At 38.0% G+C, this 19,162-nt stretch overlaps 1 protein-coding gene across 3 annotated transcripts in view; it reads left to right on the forward strand.

The window, feature by feature from the left end:
- asic1b (acid-sensing (proton-gated) ion channel 1b) overlaps positions 1 to 19,162 on the forward strand; it is a 203,500-nt gene that overhangs the window by 176,957 nt on the left and 7,381 nt on the right. For all 3 annotated transcript variants that reach the window (XM_008408900.3, XM_008408898.3, XM_008408899.3), the window contains 4 exons: positions 1,175 to 1,302; positions 14,555 to 14,705; positions 15,605 to 15,661; positions 16,129 to 16,282. In XM_008408900.3, coding sequence (XP_008407122.1) covers positions 1,175 to 1,302; positions 14,555 to 14,705; positions 15,605 to 15,661; positions 16,129 to 16,282 — 490 coding nt within the window. The remainder of the gene's footprint in view (positions 1 to 1,174; positions 1,303 to 14,554; positions 14,706 to 15,604; positions 15,662 to 16,128; positions 16,283 to 19,162) is intronic.

Below are 19,162 nucleotides of genomic sequence, written 5' to 3' on the forward strand. Positions count from 1 at the left end.
CACTTACAAGTTAAAATGACAACAAAACATACCAGAAGGAAATATATGTCTAAAGGTTTACATTTCGTTTGAGACATTTTTAGACTCCTAACTGACAAGGTTATTATTTTTTTATTTTTTTCTCAGCTTCCCTAACAAGAATGTCTGCAGATACTATGAATTCTTCCATATTAAGTGAAAAAAAGTGATTGTTATTCTATGAAACCCACAAAGGATGGCCATGACTGAAGCATGGCATGTGGCTTTTAAAGCAGAAGATCGGGATGCTTTCTGTTTTTGTATATCTATCTGCCGCCTCTCGAGCATTTTCCTTGGCAGCAGAACAAAACGGCTCGGTATTCAATCTCACTGGACCAGTATGTAGCAGTTCAAATCTGTCACACCATGTCGAAGCTTTCTTGCTGAACTCCTGCCACAATTTTTAGCTCCCTAATTGAAAATAGCGAGAAAGCCTTTCCGCTTAGAAGATGATGCCGAGTGACAACCAAGAAGGGGAAGAGAAGGGCTGGGTTGGCAGGAAGCAGACTCTGGACATTATCACCAAGCTGGCTCTCGAAGGAGCCGAATCGCTTACTGCATAATTAGCATTTTAGGTCAGTTATTGTGAAAGAAATATGCTTGCAGAGGTGTTGCTTTAAGTCCGTGTGTCATTGAGGGGTTTCCCTCAAGTCTAAAGAGGCCCATCTCTTTGATTTAAAATCTATACAGCAGAGTGCTATGGGGAAGGAAGCTCTCAGCTGTATTGATTTTGTTTTATCCTCATCATCATTTATTTAATAATTCATACATTCACTTTCATTTCCTCTGCAGTAAGCAAGGCTACAGTGAGGCAGGCATTGTCATCGTCTAATCTGTTTGGAAAATCCATTCACTTTATCCTTTCGCTCCTTATTCAGGCTATTTAACCCGCAAAAAAATACCAAAGTGTTTGTCATTCATGAGAAAGGATGATGTATGGAGTGATTCAGAGTTTGATGAATAGGCAATGATAGCTTCTAAGATTTTCTTCAGCTAAGACTTTTCAGTTTCCAGTCTGTTTTTACTCCCCTGACTGAAATATATTCCAACACTGCAACACTTTAGCACCTTCTGGTTAGTAATGATGGCGTAGGCTCGTGTGTGCATACAAATCATCATCCCTGTTGTAACCGTCCTAACCTTTTACCATCAACAGATGAGACATCATTTGAAGCTGGGATCAAGGTTCAGATCCACACGCAGGACGAGCCGCCGTTCATAGACCAGCTGGGCTTCGGAGTGGCTCCAGGATTTCAGACCTTTGTTTCCTGTCAAGAGCAACGGGTACGTCCTGGAAGAGATCACAGAACGCTGAAAACATGCTAAAATATGTCTGCATAGCCATCAGTAGCTGCATTTCCATTACAAATGAGTGCAGAGCTTTGCCAGTATTCCACTAATGTAGAAAAAACATAATTTTGCAATTGCGGTGTTTGCATTACATAAGAAACACAGTTAAAATCACATGTGAATAAGTTTGTTCACGTGATGCCGCGCCATGAAACTCCTACTACTTCCTGCCATCTTCTTCCTCGTGGTTTGCTTCAGTGGCAACATCCAATTGTTGATCGTGTGACTTGGTGTGACTTGTTTTGCAGTTTTGCAAAACAAGCCAATTCTGATACGGTTAAAAAAAAAAACATTTAATTGTTACGCCAAAACTTTTATTGAAAATGAGAGCTTTTCGAAATTGCCGTGTTTCCATTAAGCAAATTTATTTTCAAAATGTCAAATTATGCAACTACATGGTCAATGCAAATGCAGATGATGAAAGAAGTGACTGTAGCTTTCATTACAGTCCGATTTCAAAAGTGGTAAATATTCATTTACTCCTCTAAATGGAATCAATATCATTCAAGGTTTCCCGTCACTGGAGGGTTTGGTACTTTTAATGTCTTATAATCTGAATGCTTTTGTTTGTTTCTGGAGCTTCTGCAGAAAACTCACATTTTTTCAAGCATGACATGATGGTGCAGCGTGACCCGTAAAGTCTGTTTTTTTGCAGCGGTTTTTTCTACAGATTCCTTTTGGAAGTATCCAAAGCATCCTATTTTTACACAACACTGAAAAGTAGACAAGCTAGACTCAAACAAAGGGAAATATCACACTGGGATGTTTATTTTGTAGAAAAAAAATATGTGACTCTTTGTCTTCATCTGAATCTTTATCAGAGGTTTTGGTTAAAGCACTTTTGCATAAGTGCTTTAACTAAATATGAGACAGATAAAGGTGCAATTTAATGTAGATTCGTCATCTACATTAACTCGTTCACTTTAGCTGTAACCCAAATCCATTCACAAAACCAACTAATCAAAGCGCAGCTCGAGCAGGGACTGATCAACTTGGTTGAGCCCAGGCAGGGGCGGATCGGCGAGGTAACGATTCGGCTCGGTTCAGCTCCAATAAGGATGAGACGAATGGCTGAGGATGAGTTAATGGTTTTCTCTCTGCAACATTGCGCTCTCTGCAGGGGGTAGAACCCGTCTGTTTCCTGCTCTTTGCCGTCCGATCCTGTACACAGAGTAGAAATGTATTCATCAAGTCACTGTGGTAATAAATCTTTAGCTTGTTGTGTTGTATTATTGTGGAGGGAAGGGTATTAATCACTCACCGCAAACAGAATGAATTACTGCTTGCAAGCTACAGTGCGTAAAGAAAATGTAAAACAAAATCTGAGATAAGAGAAAAAAAGTTATTTGTTTTCTTCTATGACTAATGGATGATATTAAATACACTGACATTATAGTGCAGGGTCTGCAACCTGCTGCTCTTCCATAATCACTCTATAACTTTGGCTGAAATTATAAAAAACAAATGTTTGTAAATACGTTTTCCTGCCAATACTTTGTAACTATGTCCTTATTTTTTAATGTTTTAGATAATGCTTCTTTTTGCAAAAACATCTAATCTAAAAATGGAAATAAAATGACAACAATTTTCTACATAATCATCAAAAATGAGAAGTTGTCTTTTTCAAAATGTTATGCAACCTGTGTGCCTCTAACAAGGTTTCTTAGCTGCAGTGAGGGTAAAAATGCCCCTTTTTGCAGACCTGCATTGGTTTTGGTGCAGTGTGTACTGTGTTTTACTGGGTAACTGACTCAAAAACTCCACTCACTTTGGTGACTCACAAAGAATCACGTCAGTAAACAGAACAAATTTCCCATCAACTTCTTCAAATCTGACATGACTGCAGGTGAACAAGCAGCTCATGTAAAAAATCCACCTACATTTTGAAGTTGTGGTCACAGATTTAATATCAGTAAATATTGGTAATCTGGCAATAATACCAATATTAATATCAGATATTGACTTTGGCCCATTTTTTTCAAATCGATGCATCCCTACTTCACCTTTTTCTATTAACTGAATAGAAATCAGAAATAGTTTTTGCCCTTTTTACAACACAAGTAGACCAAATGTATGATAAAAAATACTTCATATATACACATAAGTGAAAGGTTTAGTAAATTACTGTAACATTTTATTTTTTCTAGTTTATTTTTTTGTACTGAGTTCCCCGTGTCTACCAACCCTTTGCTTCATACATAAATGCTTCACAAACCTTTATGTAGTTGTGTTGCTTTGAGCAGAGATGATTAAAGAAGATATCAAAGCTGTTTGAGCTCAGTTCTTTTTCCAACTTCAAAAATATCAAATTCTCGTCCCTGTGGACTCTACCTCAAACTCAATCCAGCATAATCCATTTATCATTTTTGTGCCAAACATAAGGCTCTTTGCAATGTTTTTTTTTTTTTTTACATGTGCTGCTCTACTTCTGAAAAATGTTAAGCAGCTTAGAGGTACAAAATAAAAAACTCTCACTGAACAGTTGAAATATTTCTTATTTGCCTTAAAACATAAGGCATGTATAAATCTGTGCATGCAAGATCATAAGATCCTGTGCAGGTGTGAGTGTTATCCATGATGCATCTGCCTCCAATCCATCCTTTCATCGTTGAGCGCGCCTGTGTCTTTGGGTTGTGACATTCCTTCACAGCCCAGGTTTCTCTGGCAGGGTTGATCAGTTTGCTGTCAGTGGAGCAGCAGCTCCAAACATTTACGAATCTCCATCTAACTCTCTGTTCAATCTTTGCTTTTCATTTCAGGTACCCCTTTTTTGTTTGGCCAGTAGCTCTTTTCTGATGTTTTCCATCTTAAATTGATATTTAAAGTCACAAATATACTTTTTCCCATAAACATTTAGCCTGTTTTGTAACCAAATGTGTGGCTTTTGTGGGTTTGTAAACTTGCATTTTTTTAAAGTGTAAAAAAAAAAAAAAAATAGAGTAAAAAAATAGAGTAAACAGAGAGTACGTGATGATTTATAAAGCAGGGCAATAATTGTTATGACCTCCTTATTCTTCAAAGTTCTTATATAACCTCTGTTGGGGTTCTAAGAGGGAAAAAAAAAGATGCAGCTATTCTGGTGCAAACACGTGACAAAGTGTTGTCTTTGAACAAGTTCTACTGTGAAACTTCAAAACAGCGGTGAACACAACCACACATCTGGTTACACATCCTTCTAGTAAATTTCTTTATCCACTATGATGCGATTTCACACACAAAAAATGTATATAGAGGGGACAACAGACTGAACTACTAAAACAAAACTCACTTTTAAAATTACGAAGGTCATCGTACGTTTTAGAAGACATGAGAAGAGCGCTTCATCTCCATCTCCACCTTTGGGGCGAGGAAACAGATTTCTGTGGAGATTTGCTTTAGAAAAATACACAGGAGAAATATTTCTCTTTTCATAATTCTGTATGAATAAAGTAGTGACAGTATAATAAACCTATGCATTCGTGTATACTGTTTTCAGTGTACACTTTGTGTTCTTGCCATTGACAGGAATTTAAATATTGTTTTTCTTTTTCTGTATTTGTTTTGTCTTGTTTTTTTTTCCTTTTGCATTTTTTGTTTGGTTTTGTTTGGTTTCTGCATTGTGAGTTTAATGACAGACAGTCGTACATATCAAAAAATACAGCTCCATAAAAACATTTTTTTTTATTTTGTAGTTTATTTAAAATATGCAAATGATGCCTACCTTCCCACCTATTACAAAATAACATATTTCACAGCATCAAGTAAACCTTAAGGAAGCACAATAACTATAGAACACCATAGCCAAAGAAAAGAGCCGGCATATTCATAATACTTGTGATATTTGCAAATGCGCATGGTCAGCAGGAGATGTTGTTCAGCCTCATGGCGCCTCTCCAGTTTCTCTTTGTTCTCCAACACAGAAACTTGTAGTCGTTAGTGCGACTGCTTCTCTGAGCGCCCAGAGCCTCCTGCAGAGGGTGTGTGTGGTTACAGAGGACGGCCTGCATCAGATCCTCTCCTCCACCAGCTTCCCAACAGAGTCCGCTCCCCCACCCATCACAGACATACACTTTCTGATCCCGCACACGGATGCAAGCAGCATCAGTGAATGCAGCGCTGGCCACAACCAGCTGATAAAAAATGCAGAAGAACCGACTCCACACATTGAAAGATTTTCCTAAGAAGGAAGAGTTTCCTCGGTTCTTTCTTATTTGCCACATGTGTGTTAATAGATCAGTCCAGTTTGTTGTCAAGGTGAACTCACAGGTATTTATAGGACTCAACCAGATCAATGTTTTCTCCATCCATTGTAACAGGCGGATGCTGAAACTGGTGCTGAATATGGCGTTGTTAAAGTAAAATGTCACTTTTTAATCAAAAGTGAGGATGTAGGGTGTGCTGTGGTGGCGTAGGGGTTAAGCACTACCCACATATGGAGGCCTTAGTCCTCGACGGGCGCGGCCGTCGCAGGTTCGATTCCCTGCCTGGTGACCTTTGCCACATGTCTTCCCTTTCTCTTTTTACCCACTTTCCTGTCAATTAACTATCAAATAAAAACCACTAGAGCCAAAAAAAAAACAAGTATGTATCAACAAGGGATGAAAATTATCGGTTAATGAGTTAATCTAAAGCTGGCTGATCTTATCAATCGACTAACAATTTATTGATCGATAAGACGGATGCTCAAGATGGCCGACCATCTATAACATAAATAAATTTTCCATAATCTGCTGTTGCTGCTCCATCATGCAGCTCCTCGGTTGAATCAGCGCTACTGAGGTGAAAACTGATCAACATAAAATGCATCTTGCATCTCACACTGGACTCTGCTTGGACCGTTTCCCTTTCCAATTCTAGTATGGTCCCACCATCTTTATTCCTGTTTCAACTGGCTCCGCCTAAGGGATGACCAGCGCCGCCCTCTTCTGGATGGTCTCCAAACTGCAACACTAAAAGAAGGTTTAAGCAGACTTTATTAATTTAATCAATTGGAACTCATTTTAATAAAAAATTTATTGACAATTAATTGTAAGTCGCTTGCTTCCTAAAACTGCAGAATGACTTCACTTCAGTACAAAAAACACACAAAGATGGATGAACTTTTCTCCTCTGTGAGTTTTGGTCATAATTCAGATATTATTTGTGCTTTTGAGAGGCTAATAAGTTGCTCATGATTGTGACAAACAAAAATCCCCACATGGTTGCCATAGTTGTGCGTCATAAGAACTGTCCCAAAGTCAAAAATAAGACTGAAAATCCTTCCAGCTCCACCGCGCCCAAAACCAGAGGGAATAATTGTCCAAAAGAAGCAACACCTTAACCAAAATATTATGAAAAAAAAAGTCTCCAAAACGACAAATCAGGACTAATATGACAAACTACTCCAACATGCTGCTGCGGAACAACTATATATTTCTGTAATATGAGATTTTTTCCCCCCCACTTGAATTAAAGGTTTCTCCATTTTCAGTGTGAAATTATGCTTCTGTAGTAAAAAAAGGAATCTGTTTTATAATTCTTTTAAGACATGGCTACCAGGGGCGCCAATAAACGTGGCCAGCACTGCGCTTTCTCTGAAAGGACAAAAGGATGGCGAGTTATACGACTGAAATTTTATAGCCAGTCACTTTCTCCATTTTTCCCTTTCCTCAGAAATGGAGCTCTGAAAGTGATTCGAAATGCTAGCTGGTAGGGAATGACATGTAGCAGCATGGTCACAGATCAAACCAGACCTAAAACACTATTTGTTTTCCACCACTGTGAAATATCTCCACAACATATTTGTTTTCAAAGCTGTGACCCCATTCCCCCAGCGCTGCTCCTTCATATCCCCCTGCCTCACTGGTGCAGCCTCTTCTAGCATGAAGACCCCGTGACATCAGCATTTACTCAGCTCTCTGCTGCCCTGCAAGCTGCTCTGCTTGCTCTGCGGCTTAAGAAATGTTTCTTTGGCTGGAAAACATGCTTCAGCTGTTTGACAATAAAAACAGATCATATCCGATTCGATCTTGGAAATTCAGCTAACTCGAAGGGTTATATATTTGCCATATTTATTACTCACTGTTTTCTTAGATATCTTCATTTTATTTTTCCATTTCATTCACTCAATAGTAAATATGAAGAGTTCACGCAACAACTAAAAGAAATGATGAATTAAAAGGAGCAGTAAATAGCATAAACTTATATTTCCCCTGAATTCACATACAGGAGAATTAGCTAAACTCAGAGTATGACAAACATATTTCAAATACACAAAAACACCAGTTTAATCATATGTATATCATAATGATTTTCAGATTTATTTTAAATACAGAAAAAGATTTAGATTCTCTCCAAATGTTGTTCCATAAACTAAGACCTTTAATTGAAATGCATTTTTGCTTCATCACGTCTCTGAATCTGAATTGAAAATCTCTTAAGTTGTATTTTCCTTCTCCTTTTATAAATCCGTTGAGAATATTACTACCCCACACTTCCACACAACATGCCAGACATGGAACAATAAGTTATTTGTGCAAAATATACTTTGACTTTTTGGAACTTGAAAAAAAAAAAGCTGGTAAGATGCCAGAAAACTGGAAAATGTTGATCCAAAAAACTGGCATCTTACCAGTTTTTCCAAGGACCAAAGTTGTTTTTCCTTTCATAAAGACGTGGTTCACCAGAGCCGGGTCGAGTACCAAAGATTTTACCCAAGTAAGAGCATCAATCAATCAATTAATCCTTCAAGTTAGTTTATATGGCACATTTCAGCAACAATGCAGTTCGAAGTGTTTAAGATGTTCAGTGTCAACTTGTTCTTCTTCCAGTCAATGGCTAAAGTATCCAGAAATTTTACTCAGGTAGCGATACTTCATAACAAAATCACTCAAGTAAAATTAAACAGTACAGCGTAGTAAAAATGCTCTTTTTCCAAAATGTTACTCAAGCAAATGTAACTAGTTACTACCAAACTCTGGGGTACACATTCATTTGTTTTTTCTAAAAGCAATCCTGATTTTCAGACAGAGGGACAAAAACATTTGATACAAACAGATGACAGTGTCCGTTCTAATCCTCTTTTGATATGAGATGGGATAAATAAAGCTATTTGACTGCTGAACATGTTTTAACCTCTAAGCCAACAGTGCCATAACGAGGTTGAAGGGCTTATTCATGTTTGCGTGCACCTTAGAGACTTCAGGTTCTTGTGCAACCCTCTCACAGAGACCCACATGGGGCTTTAGCATAAATAAAGAACACAGACTTTGCCCAGTCAGCTTGTCACAATTGGTCTTGTTCAGTGAAACGAAGTAAATGTGGGTTATTCCTCTCAGCTGTGAATAATTTTGTGGGTGCGATGGCCAGTTTGCAGCCAGACAAATCCTACTCTCTGGTTCCTAATATGCAACAGATTCATGCATAATGAATGAAGGAGAAAAAAGGGGGATTTTGGTGGTAATCTCAGTCCGTCCACGTCCACACAACTAGTCAGTGCATTCCTGTGTCAGCAGGCTGCAGCAGGATTTTGCATGCTGCCAATGTCGCTTCTGCAGGAAAGTATGCATCTCTTTTTATCTCTCATTGGCTCCATTCCTCTTTTTTTTTCCCGCTCTCCAACATTCATTACAATTCTGCTAATACAATTTCTGTCTTTAATATCATTCTCTACATTCTGCTTCCCTTCAGCCTGCCTCTGTTTATTTATTCCCTGGCAGGCTCACTCTTCATTAATCTAATGCAGTTTACCCCACACTCATTCAACTCTGCTTCAGCAATCCTGTAGTGCAAAGCTGCCACTGACTTTTCATCTGGCCAAACTGTCACTCACCATGATCCCATAAAAAGAAAGAAAAAAAATGCAATATCTGTCTCCCTTTTTAACATAAAGAGCAGAAATCCTGCAAATGTCTCCTCCGCCAGCATATCTCCATCCTCCCCTTTTTCCTGTCCGTTGGTTCATGCAGACTTCCTCCTCTCTACCTTTTATTTGCTCTCTCGCTCAGTTAATGAAGGGAGAATTGAGGTCAACGTCTTATCGTGATTTGTTTCCTTCCTTCTGGTTGTTAAACGGCTAACCGCACTCTAAAATGTCTTTAAATCTTCTACGCCAGACTCACTTTGGGCGACACTGGTTGATGGTTCTCTGCGTGGAAGTGATGTTGACAGTTTGTAAATGCGTGGAGCATTTAAAACGGCAGAACTATTGTTATTAAACCATTTATTTTCTCCACCATGTGTGCTGTCCATGTGATCTTGAATCTTTTCTCGATCATCAGGTTCCTTGCAGCTCTTATGTTTCCTGTGTTTTGCATTGGGAAAGCTCTTTAGCTGTGGGTACCTGTGTTTTTTTAAAGTGCATCGTAATGTGTGTGAATACTTTATGCGCATGCTGAACATCGCCCTGGGTTATTAATAACCAAATCCAGTTCGCTGCACCCATGGCTGCTTCCTGCACTCTAGTACAAATTGTAAAATACGGGTTCCTAAATCACAATGGTGGCCTTTTAATTTATTGCTCTGTGAGCACTCAGTGGTGCAAACGTTGAGCCAACGAAACGGAGACACACACAAGGGTCCTTTTTTTATTATTACAGCCCTCTTTTTTATTTAATGCATCAAGTTTTGCGGGGTTTTTTTCAGTTGGATTAAATGCAAATTAGAGCTGCTGATGTTCTTATGTTGAAAAAAAATGTTTTCCTATGACGGAGGCTTACTGTGGTTGCATCAGCAATGTGATAACGTGAGTAAACATGCAGCTCACTGAGGTTCAGTTTGGAGAAGAAGGTATATGTTTCTATATTTGAACTCATAATTAATGCTACAGCTATTTTACTCAGTTTTACATATTAATTTAATTGTTTCGGTTTCCTGAACTCTATTATTACACACTAGGATATTTATCTGTCTGGGGCTCTTATCTCTCCAGTGGTCAATAATATGATCTCATGTTTATTCATATCTGTGTATTTGTACTTTGCTGGTTTATTCACTACTGGGGATTCAGTTGCTTTCTTGCTATTTTTCCTAAACTTGTCTTATGGGTAATTATTCCTTGGTTTTTCATAGACTGCATGTTTTATTTATGTCATAATGTTTTGATCTTTGTCTTAAACCAAACATTAAAAATTGCAGAAATTGTATATCGGAAAGAAAAGTTAAAAGAATAGGTGAAATTCAAGGTTGAACTTGAACTTCTGGGTGCAATTAATTTATATTTATTACATTTAAATCAAATATAAATATTCATTGCTAATAAATGAAATCTAATAAGCTTGGTTTAGTTTTAAAAATATGAATATCTTCCCTCAGATCATTGTTTGTTTGTTTTTTAATTACAATAGACTTGTTCAAATTATTTGTGACATAAGAAATATGAAGATAAATCACTTTTCTAACAAATAGGAATGAAATCTAATTGGTTTAAATCTATATTTCAAAAATAAATATAACATATAATGTGATTACATAAGTGTGCACGCTGTTTTTGAACCTTTTTTATTCAATTGCAGCCTTCAGTATTCTTTGTTGGCCATCTGTCAACATGCTACATCTCGACTTGGCGATATGTGCCTACTCCGCATCCACAAGCTCTCCAAATTTATTAAAGTATGGATTTCCTGTCCACAGCCCTTCTTTATATATTTAGCAGATGTTGGACTGTCTCTGGTTTGTGATTGGCTCATTCTGAAACGGCAGTTTTCTTGTGATGAAGCCATAGACGTTTGTTTTTTCCTTTAAAAATGAAATCTCTGTAGAATAACCTTTCTGACAGACACTTGAAGGTTTGGGGTCAAACTATCACACTTTTAGGGCTGTTTATCATTTTGTTCATCTTCATTAAACGTTACTTCAATTCAAAGAAAAGAATACCTCAGATCATAATGCTGCCATTACCATACTTGGTTTTAGATAAAAACTTATTTTGTGTTTGTGCAGTTTTGTTCTTCTGCCATGAGTATCTTTGGGAGCTGTGGCTGAGCAAATAAAATTCTCCCGTAAAGTTTTTAGATTGATGTTTTCTTTGAAAGAAAATTAATTTGTATTTTATTCCTAATTGTGGTCCAGATTCACGGAGAATAAAAGAGATTGTCATCACACCTCTACATCCTGGAGCTCTCAGCCTTTTCTCCGCCTTATTGATCCGTTTCAGCTTTGTCTTTTCAGCACTTTCAGTTCATCAATCAGTTTTTGTAATTATTCTACAACTATTGATGACTGTCCTCAAAGAACAATTATGTGTTTGTCATCTGTAAAAAAATGTGCGTCTCCCTCCCAACTTATAGGTTTGAGCACTTAGGTCTTTCTAACTGTTTCTAACGTCCTTCCAAGCTGCAGCTAAAGCTAAAATATGAATATAAGCAAAGTCCATTAAAATAATTCATTTAGCTTCACTTTTGGTTCATTTCTGGTTCAAGCTTTCCTTCTGCAGTGGCTCTTTTGGAGGAACATTCATTCACTATTAGATTTCTGGCTAATGCGACTCCAATTTGAATCCTCTGATTGAAAGGATCTATTTCTGAGCTCATGCTCTTAAGTTGAGTTTGATGTTGAAGTATGAAGCAGAGAAGGTTTCATTTCTGCTTTGATGTATCCCAAAGAGGTTAACATTATGCAGCACCCTTTATGTTATGTGAGCGGTCATAGAAAAGTCAGATTATAATCAACCACTTGTCTGCCAAGTCTGAAGAACTTCAGTGTTTAATTTTGATATAAGGCTAAGATATTATAAGTGTGTTTAGAAATCATGTTAACCATATGGGCACATACTGGCTCAATTCAAAATCAGACAATACTCAATGGTTTGATTTCAATTTCTAAATCTATGAGTTGAGTTTTGGGGGGGTTTTTGCATTCTTACATTTCTACTTACGTTGTAATATGAAAAGTATATTGTATAATAGCTTGTATTCAGTTAAAATCTCTGTTTTAGGGCAGTTAGAATTACCAGAACTATTTCTATTTGCTGAATGCCAGAATAATGAGTTTTTAAAAACATCCAAAATGCCATTCTGGATGTGGAAGAACCATTTATATGTGGTGAAGTTGCTTCAATAATGTGCATATAATGTTCTATACCCATGATGTCATCTATTTTTCAAAGTGCACCAGTCCCTCCTGCAGCAATGCGTTCACACAGCATGATGCTGCCAGCCCAGAACAGGTTTGCAGGCTTCCCTGTTTATTCCTCCAAATGTAACAATGGTTATTATGGCCAAACATTTCAATTTTACCTTCATCAGAGCAAAATAATATATATTTTTTATTATTGTTATTTTTATGTTGCCAGATATTTGTCCCTGAGTGTATCTGGAAATTGGGATCTGTATTTTTATGTTTTTGGACTAATTTAATATTTTCTTTATAATTTATGGGTTTTTATTTTGGATTAATTCACCACCTAGTATCGTTTCATCCCCTGATGTTAATGAACTTGTTTCACAGAGGGTCATGGGTGGTTTGGCACAGAAAATTTAACTAATTTCTCTCTTGGACCAATTTCATGTTTTACCTTCACAGGTTTACTTTAATATTAAGTTAAAAGTAAAAAGTGTTGCACTTTTAGCTTCAGTAGTATTGAGATAGGATCACAGATCACAGCAGGTCCCTGCAACCTGCAGCTCCAGAGCCACAAGCGGCTCTTTGGCTCACTTAGCGATGAAACATTGCCATGGGTTATGTTTTGTTTCATTCTGTTATTCCATGAAAGAACAGTGACCTCATCTGGTCCTCCTCGTAAATTTGGTCTACAGCCACCATTGCTGTGGTTAATCATACTCTCTACCACCATCAGCCAGCATCGTGTAAGTCTTTAGCTTAGCAGCAGAGGTTGCTATGCACGTTTTGCACCAAAACCTCGTCCTCTTTGGAAAACTCATCCCCTTTCTGAAGCAGTATGATGGCAGGACATGTCCATACTGTTTTTTATTTTTTCATTTACATATAGCTGTTTGCAAAGTGTTGCTTTTGGACATCTAGAAATTGTACTTATGAAGTTCCTGAATTCTCTTCCTGATGTCTTTGCTGATTTCTTTCTTTTTCCCCAGGATGTTAAGGAAGAAAGCAGTTTGTACCTCGACTTAATTTCAATAAGCCAATAACAATATTGTGATAGACATGTGATCAATATCAGTAGATAGTACATCTGATAGAACATAAGCTGAAATCTGATCCAGAACCACACAGTATTCTGGGAGATGTAGACAGAGGAAAAACATAAACCGCTCAAACTTTCACGGCCTGCTAAGCTAGGTTGATGGCATCAACTCACTCACTCACTCTTTGGTTACCTAGCAACAGCCTGTTGCCACCATGCCTCATAACTGCTTAAAGATAACAAAACACTGGCATGGAGTGAAACCTGTGACTTAACCAGGAAAGTTCACTCCATCCATCAGTTTGGTAGGATTTCAGTTATTTAAAACAAAATCCAAAATAAATAATCATCAATATGAAACACTTACATTGTGATGCATTTTTCCAGCCCCAGTCTAACAATAAGTTAATTCATGGTCATCTTAATGGATCAAAATGGGAATTATTTATTCTGATTTTAATGTTAGACTGTGGAAAACATAGCTGTAGTGTAAGTAAATACCTGGTTTCAGTTAAATTAGATGCATCTGTTGAATGCAGCTGCGATGAGAGTGATAATTACACTTTGAGGTCAAGCATAAAACACACAGGGCAGTGTGAAATCACTCACAGTAGACTTTTGTGCAAGATTACCACCAAACATGGACAAAAGTCTGAGGGCGTAATTTTACCGATGCTGGATAAGAATTGCATAAAACTTGTTGCTTTAAACTCGGGGCGCATGGGGTTTTGTTCCACTAAAAAGCTGAAACTCCTACAGCCGAACACTTTCTACTACACAGCTGGTGCTATTGGGCTTCTTATGAAGAGTGGGCAGTACGATGAAAGCCCAGAGGGAGACTAGAAATAGGAGAGCGTAGGAGACCGACTCCAACAATAACCATCACTGTACAGATGTATTCACCATGAAGTAAGAATGGGATTCATTCTCTGAGTCTAATGCAGCAAATGACCTGTGTAATGTGCATTGTCTGTTGGGAAATGGCCTCTGCTACAGACTGAGTAACAAGTTTCTCATCTTCCTGACAGGAAGTGCAAGGTCAAATGACTGCATTATCATCACACAAGGGGGGAAGGATTTTTTTAACACTTTGGGACTAAAGAGGGTTTTTATTGTCTCTCTCTCTTTCAGCTGACCTACCTGCCCCCACCGTGGGGCGACTGCAAGTCCACAGCGATGGACTCCGACTTCTTCAGCAGTTACAGCATCACTGCCTGCAGAATTGACTGCGAGACGCGATACCTGGTCGAGAACTGCAATTGCAGGATGGTCCACATGCCTGGTATCTTTCACACACACACACACACACACACACACACACACTGCTTCTTACAAATGCATTTATCAAGCAGAAAAGTGCCCTAGCGGCTGTTGTTTGTGAACTTATTGTAAAAGTGTCCTTGCGAAGTGGTGGTGGCAGTTTTACTCGAGGAACCAACACATTCCTGGCAGCGGTCTTAGAAAATCACATACTTTCACACTCTAGTGGATCGGAAAACTCGACCATTTTCCCTTTGTGTTTGTGCAGTGATTAAAGCTGGCGTTTGCTGTCTACCTCTTACATTTAATCACAGTGTGAGATCTCACATGGCAAATTGAAAAGGGGGCTCTGGCACAGAGGAAACATTTGGATTGGGACTTTGTTAAGACTCACTCACCTGCCTCCCCTCTAACATCTCTGTTGTCAGTCACAGAGCAACCCGGCAATCTGCCTGTCTGATCACCAGGATCATATGCTGCCTTGATGTGTGTTTGAATATCCTGAGTCCACAGGGAGCTAGATAAGAATCCTCCATGTCCCGCTTTTTCTCTGGTCCAGATTGTCCCTCAATCTTCCTGTCAAATGTGTAATTTTTAGGGAAAACTCCATGAATTATTGCCAATAGTAGGGAAGTAATTTCCTGTTGGTCCACAGCACCATGGCAGGTCTTTGTTCAGTGTTGTTTTGATGGATTGAAATGAATGGCTGGACTTCTAGAATGACATAGATTGGAACAATGTTGACAGAAACTTTAAGCAGTGATAAATGGTATCAGTTTGGAGACCAGATCCGTTTTATGACAGTATCCAGTTGTGGAAAATAAAAGTAATGACTCAAAGCAAATGTTCAACCCATTTCTAAAAGCTTTTCTTCTTTCCTTCACACTGTTGCTGCTTTTTCTTTTCCCTGCCTGTCCTTAGGAGATGCCCCGTACTGCACCCCAGAGCAGTACAAGGAGTGTGCAGATCCTGCCTTGGGTAAGAAGATAAACCAGCACGATGTGTGTATATATGTATCCCACTGTTCAGAGCTCTTGATCCGAGCTGATAACAGATAATAGTGTTCCTTCAGCATGATGGTACCACTGAAGCTTTCCTTTTCTGCCTCACCACCAGCTAAAACCTCTCAGGCCTTTCATGTCTGCTGCTTGTTTTCTTACAGACTTGCAATCTCTCACTCTTTCATGGCATCACCTCGCACGCTGCCTTGCTATCCCTCTTGCTCCGTCAGCATGAGTCTGTCTTATTTTTTTATATTCTGTTAAAGGTCTCAGAGGTCGCCTCTACTTTGACGCCTCTCACTCAGCTGGCATTTTGTTTGTCACGCCGGAATGACGATAAATTAATCAGTCCCTGTCTTCTCTTTTTATATCGCTGTCTGTTTCGCCTTCCTTTTCTCTCTCCATCTGTCGCCATCATATTTTATGTTTTTGGTTTTTTTTTAGATTTCCTTGTTGAGAAAGACAATGATTACTGTGTGTGTGAGACCCCATGCAACATGACTCGATATGGCAAAGAGCTGTCCTTTGTGAAGATTCCCAGCAAGGCGTCGGCCAAGTACCTCGCCAAGAAATTCAACAAGACTGAACAGTACATTGCGTAAGTCATGCTTTTTTTTTTTTTGATTCGCTGTGATGTTTATCCTGTTTGCCTCATTATCATTTTGATTATGTTCAGGGCAATTTTATCCTGCTGTCTGAGAGGCTGCTTCACTTGAAGCAGCTAAAAATTGAGCTTAGATGAGTTTTAAAATGCATTTAACTTCTCTGGAGTCTTCAATATCACAATGTAATGACTCTTTTGAGAAGTTTTGATGTTATGTCTAGTTTCATAAAGTGTGTTGCAACTCTTAGTGTTACTTCAGGTGTTTCAGTTCCACCAACTCAAGGTGTGAAGTTCAATAAAAAGAGTTGGGCAATAAATCTGTAACACTATAAATCACAATAGATATGTGATCAATATCAGTAGAAAATATGTCCAGTAAAATGTTCAATGATTAAAGTGAACTCTCATTCAGAACTGCACATGCGCTGGATACAGCTTGAGGAAAAGCTTTTGCCAAATAAGCAAGGTGGGTGGCATCAATGAACTCACTCATTGGTTGCCTAGCAACAACCTGTTGAGTAACTTGTGCAGAAACGGTTTTGTGTTTCGCCACCGTGCATTATAACTGCTTAAAAATAAGAGAGAAAATTAGTTTTCTCTTATGAAACAGGAAATGTCACCACTGTGGCAGTATTTCAGATAGTTAAAGCAAAAAAAACTAATAAATAATTAGCAATATTGACTGATATGATACATTTTTCAGTCATGTCGTCCAGCCATGTGCATGTGATTACCCCGCTTTACTCTGATACGGTTAATGAAATCATTGGTCCTTAAGAGGTCATGAAAAATGAACTCACTGAACATCCTTCAGTGAGTTCATGTTTTATTTGGCAGAAGTTTTGTGTAGCTCAAACTTTGATTCTCTTTTAAAAGATTAGTTTTCATCTCTGAGCTTACACATAAAGACATTGCTTCATCTGTTGACAGGTGCATGCGCCTTGTCGTTCTGGTGCTCTTGGATCTTACAGGAGCTTTCGATTCGTTTAAAACACTTTGTTGGGATCCATGGCGCTGTACTGAGGTGGCTCACTTCATACCTGACAGACAGAACATCCTGTGTCATGATCAAAAATGTATCCTCTTTTTATGGAGTGTCACAAGGCTGTATTCTTGGTCCCCTTCTCTTTTCCCTTTATATGTTCACTAGGTGAAGTTCTAGCTGTACAAACTGTCCTTCCCTCATTATGCAGGTGACTGCATAATACCGCTGACATCAGCGCTCTACCTTTAATAAAACTGCTAAAATCCTTAGATTAATCTTTGATCAGGAGTGTAAATATTAATTAGTTCTGGACTCTACATGATGTCCCTCTGTCTTCCTTAAGACGACTTCAACTTGTCTAAAACGCGGCTGCCTGTCTTTTAACCAACAATATAGATGTGAACATATCAGCACAGTTTTATCCTCTTTCCATTGGCTTTCTTGCCATTTTAGAATTGATTTTAAAATTTTACAGTGCAGCAGTTACACTGATTGAAAACACCTGAGTTTCTTCTTCATCCCTCTATAAAAGATTGAGGTCCTTTTGTTGCACAGAGGGAATATTGGGCCTTTCTCTCACCTCACTTGACCTCCTGGGTTTGGTTTGCAGGCTTTGTTTGCTTGACTCACTTCAGTTTTGTTTAGTCTTTGTTTGTTTTTCACAGGATTGATTTTATCCATTAAAATAAACATGCAAATATTATGTCCTCATGTACTTTTCTGTTTTTGTCACAATCACTGAACCAGGTTGTGACATTGTTTTTAAAGCTCATAATCGCCTTACACCATTTTATTTATTTGAACTTTTTTAGGGAGATTCCTGAGATAATTAAATAAACTTTTATTAGATTTCCCATGAACAAGGCTAACAAAGACCTCTGATCCTTCAGTCTAAGATGAAGACTTTTTTCTTGAGACAGGCTTTTTATACCATGCGGCAGAGTGGCATTTTCCCTTATTTCTATTGTTAATTTCAGTGTTTTTTTTATTCTTTTTGTTTGATTTTTACAATTAGTTACCTTAGTTATTGTTAAGTGCTCAATAAATCAATCAATCATCATTCAACAATGTAAAATGTATCAAAATGTAAAGACGTAAGCCTAAGTTTGGATGCTCACGCAGCTGGATAGTTATACTCAATATTCTCTGAAAAGATTCAACCTGAAAACAAATTATGAAGAACTGAAAGATAAAGAAGGATGCTGCAACCCTCCAAAAGTCAACTACCCAAAAACAATCATTTCAGGTCCGCCGCTGTATTTGTTCTGTGAACTGTTAGTGAGTCTCAAAACAATTACCTGCAACTCAAAGAGAGCTCACCCATTGAAAAATGATAACATTCGTGGTTCCAACATCAAGACATTATTGAGCAACAAAGGTGTGCATATTGGATATCAACAAACAGCAATCCACTTCTGTCCCAAAGGAGCTGTGTATCTGCAGTTTAATAAAGATTACACGGAAAAGCAGTGTTAGAAAATTGTTTTGGGGATTCACAAGAGCAAAAATAATGCAAACTGATGATTGGAGAAAGAAAAGCACAGCATAAAATATTAGGACAACACAACGTATAATTTGTTTTAATTATGTAAAAGGTGTTATTTTTGCACAGTCTCTCCACAAAATGGTTGGATGTTAATTTTATTATTCTGTATGGCAGTATATGTTTCTTTTGAGGTTGATGATTCCCTTAGATTACTTACTTAGGTTGACTTTTTAAAGTTTTTCTTTTATCTTTTGAAGTATTATAAAAAGCTCCAAGTGAGATTTTAGGATGATTAGTCAGTCAAGTACAGAGTGTTTTATTTTCATATAGAATACACCAAAAAGATTAAAAGAAAGTTCAAGAAAATGAGAAGTGCGTTGAATATTTTATTCATCACTCCAGG

This window comes from Poecilia reticulata, chromosome 5 (genome assembly GCF_904066995.2).
Source record: "Poecilia reticulata chromosome 5, P_reticulata-male-v2, whole genome shotgun sequence".
NCBI classification, from domain to species: domain Eukaryota; kingdom Metazoa; phylum Chordata; class Actinopteri; order Cyprinodontiformes; family Poeciliidae; genus Poecilia; species Poecilia reticulata.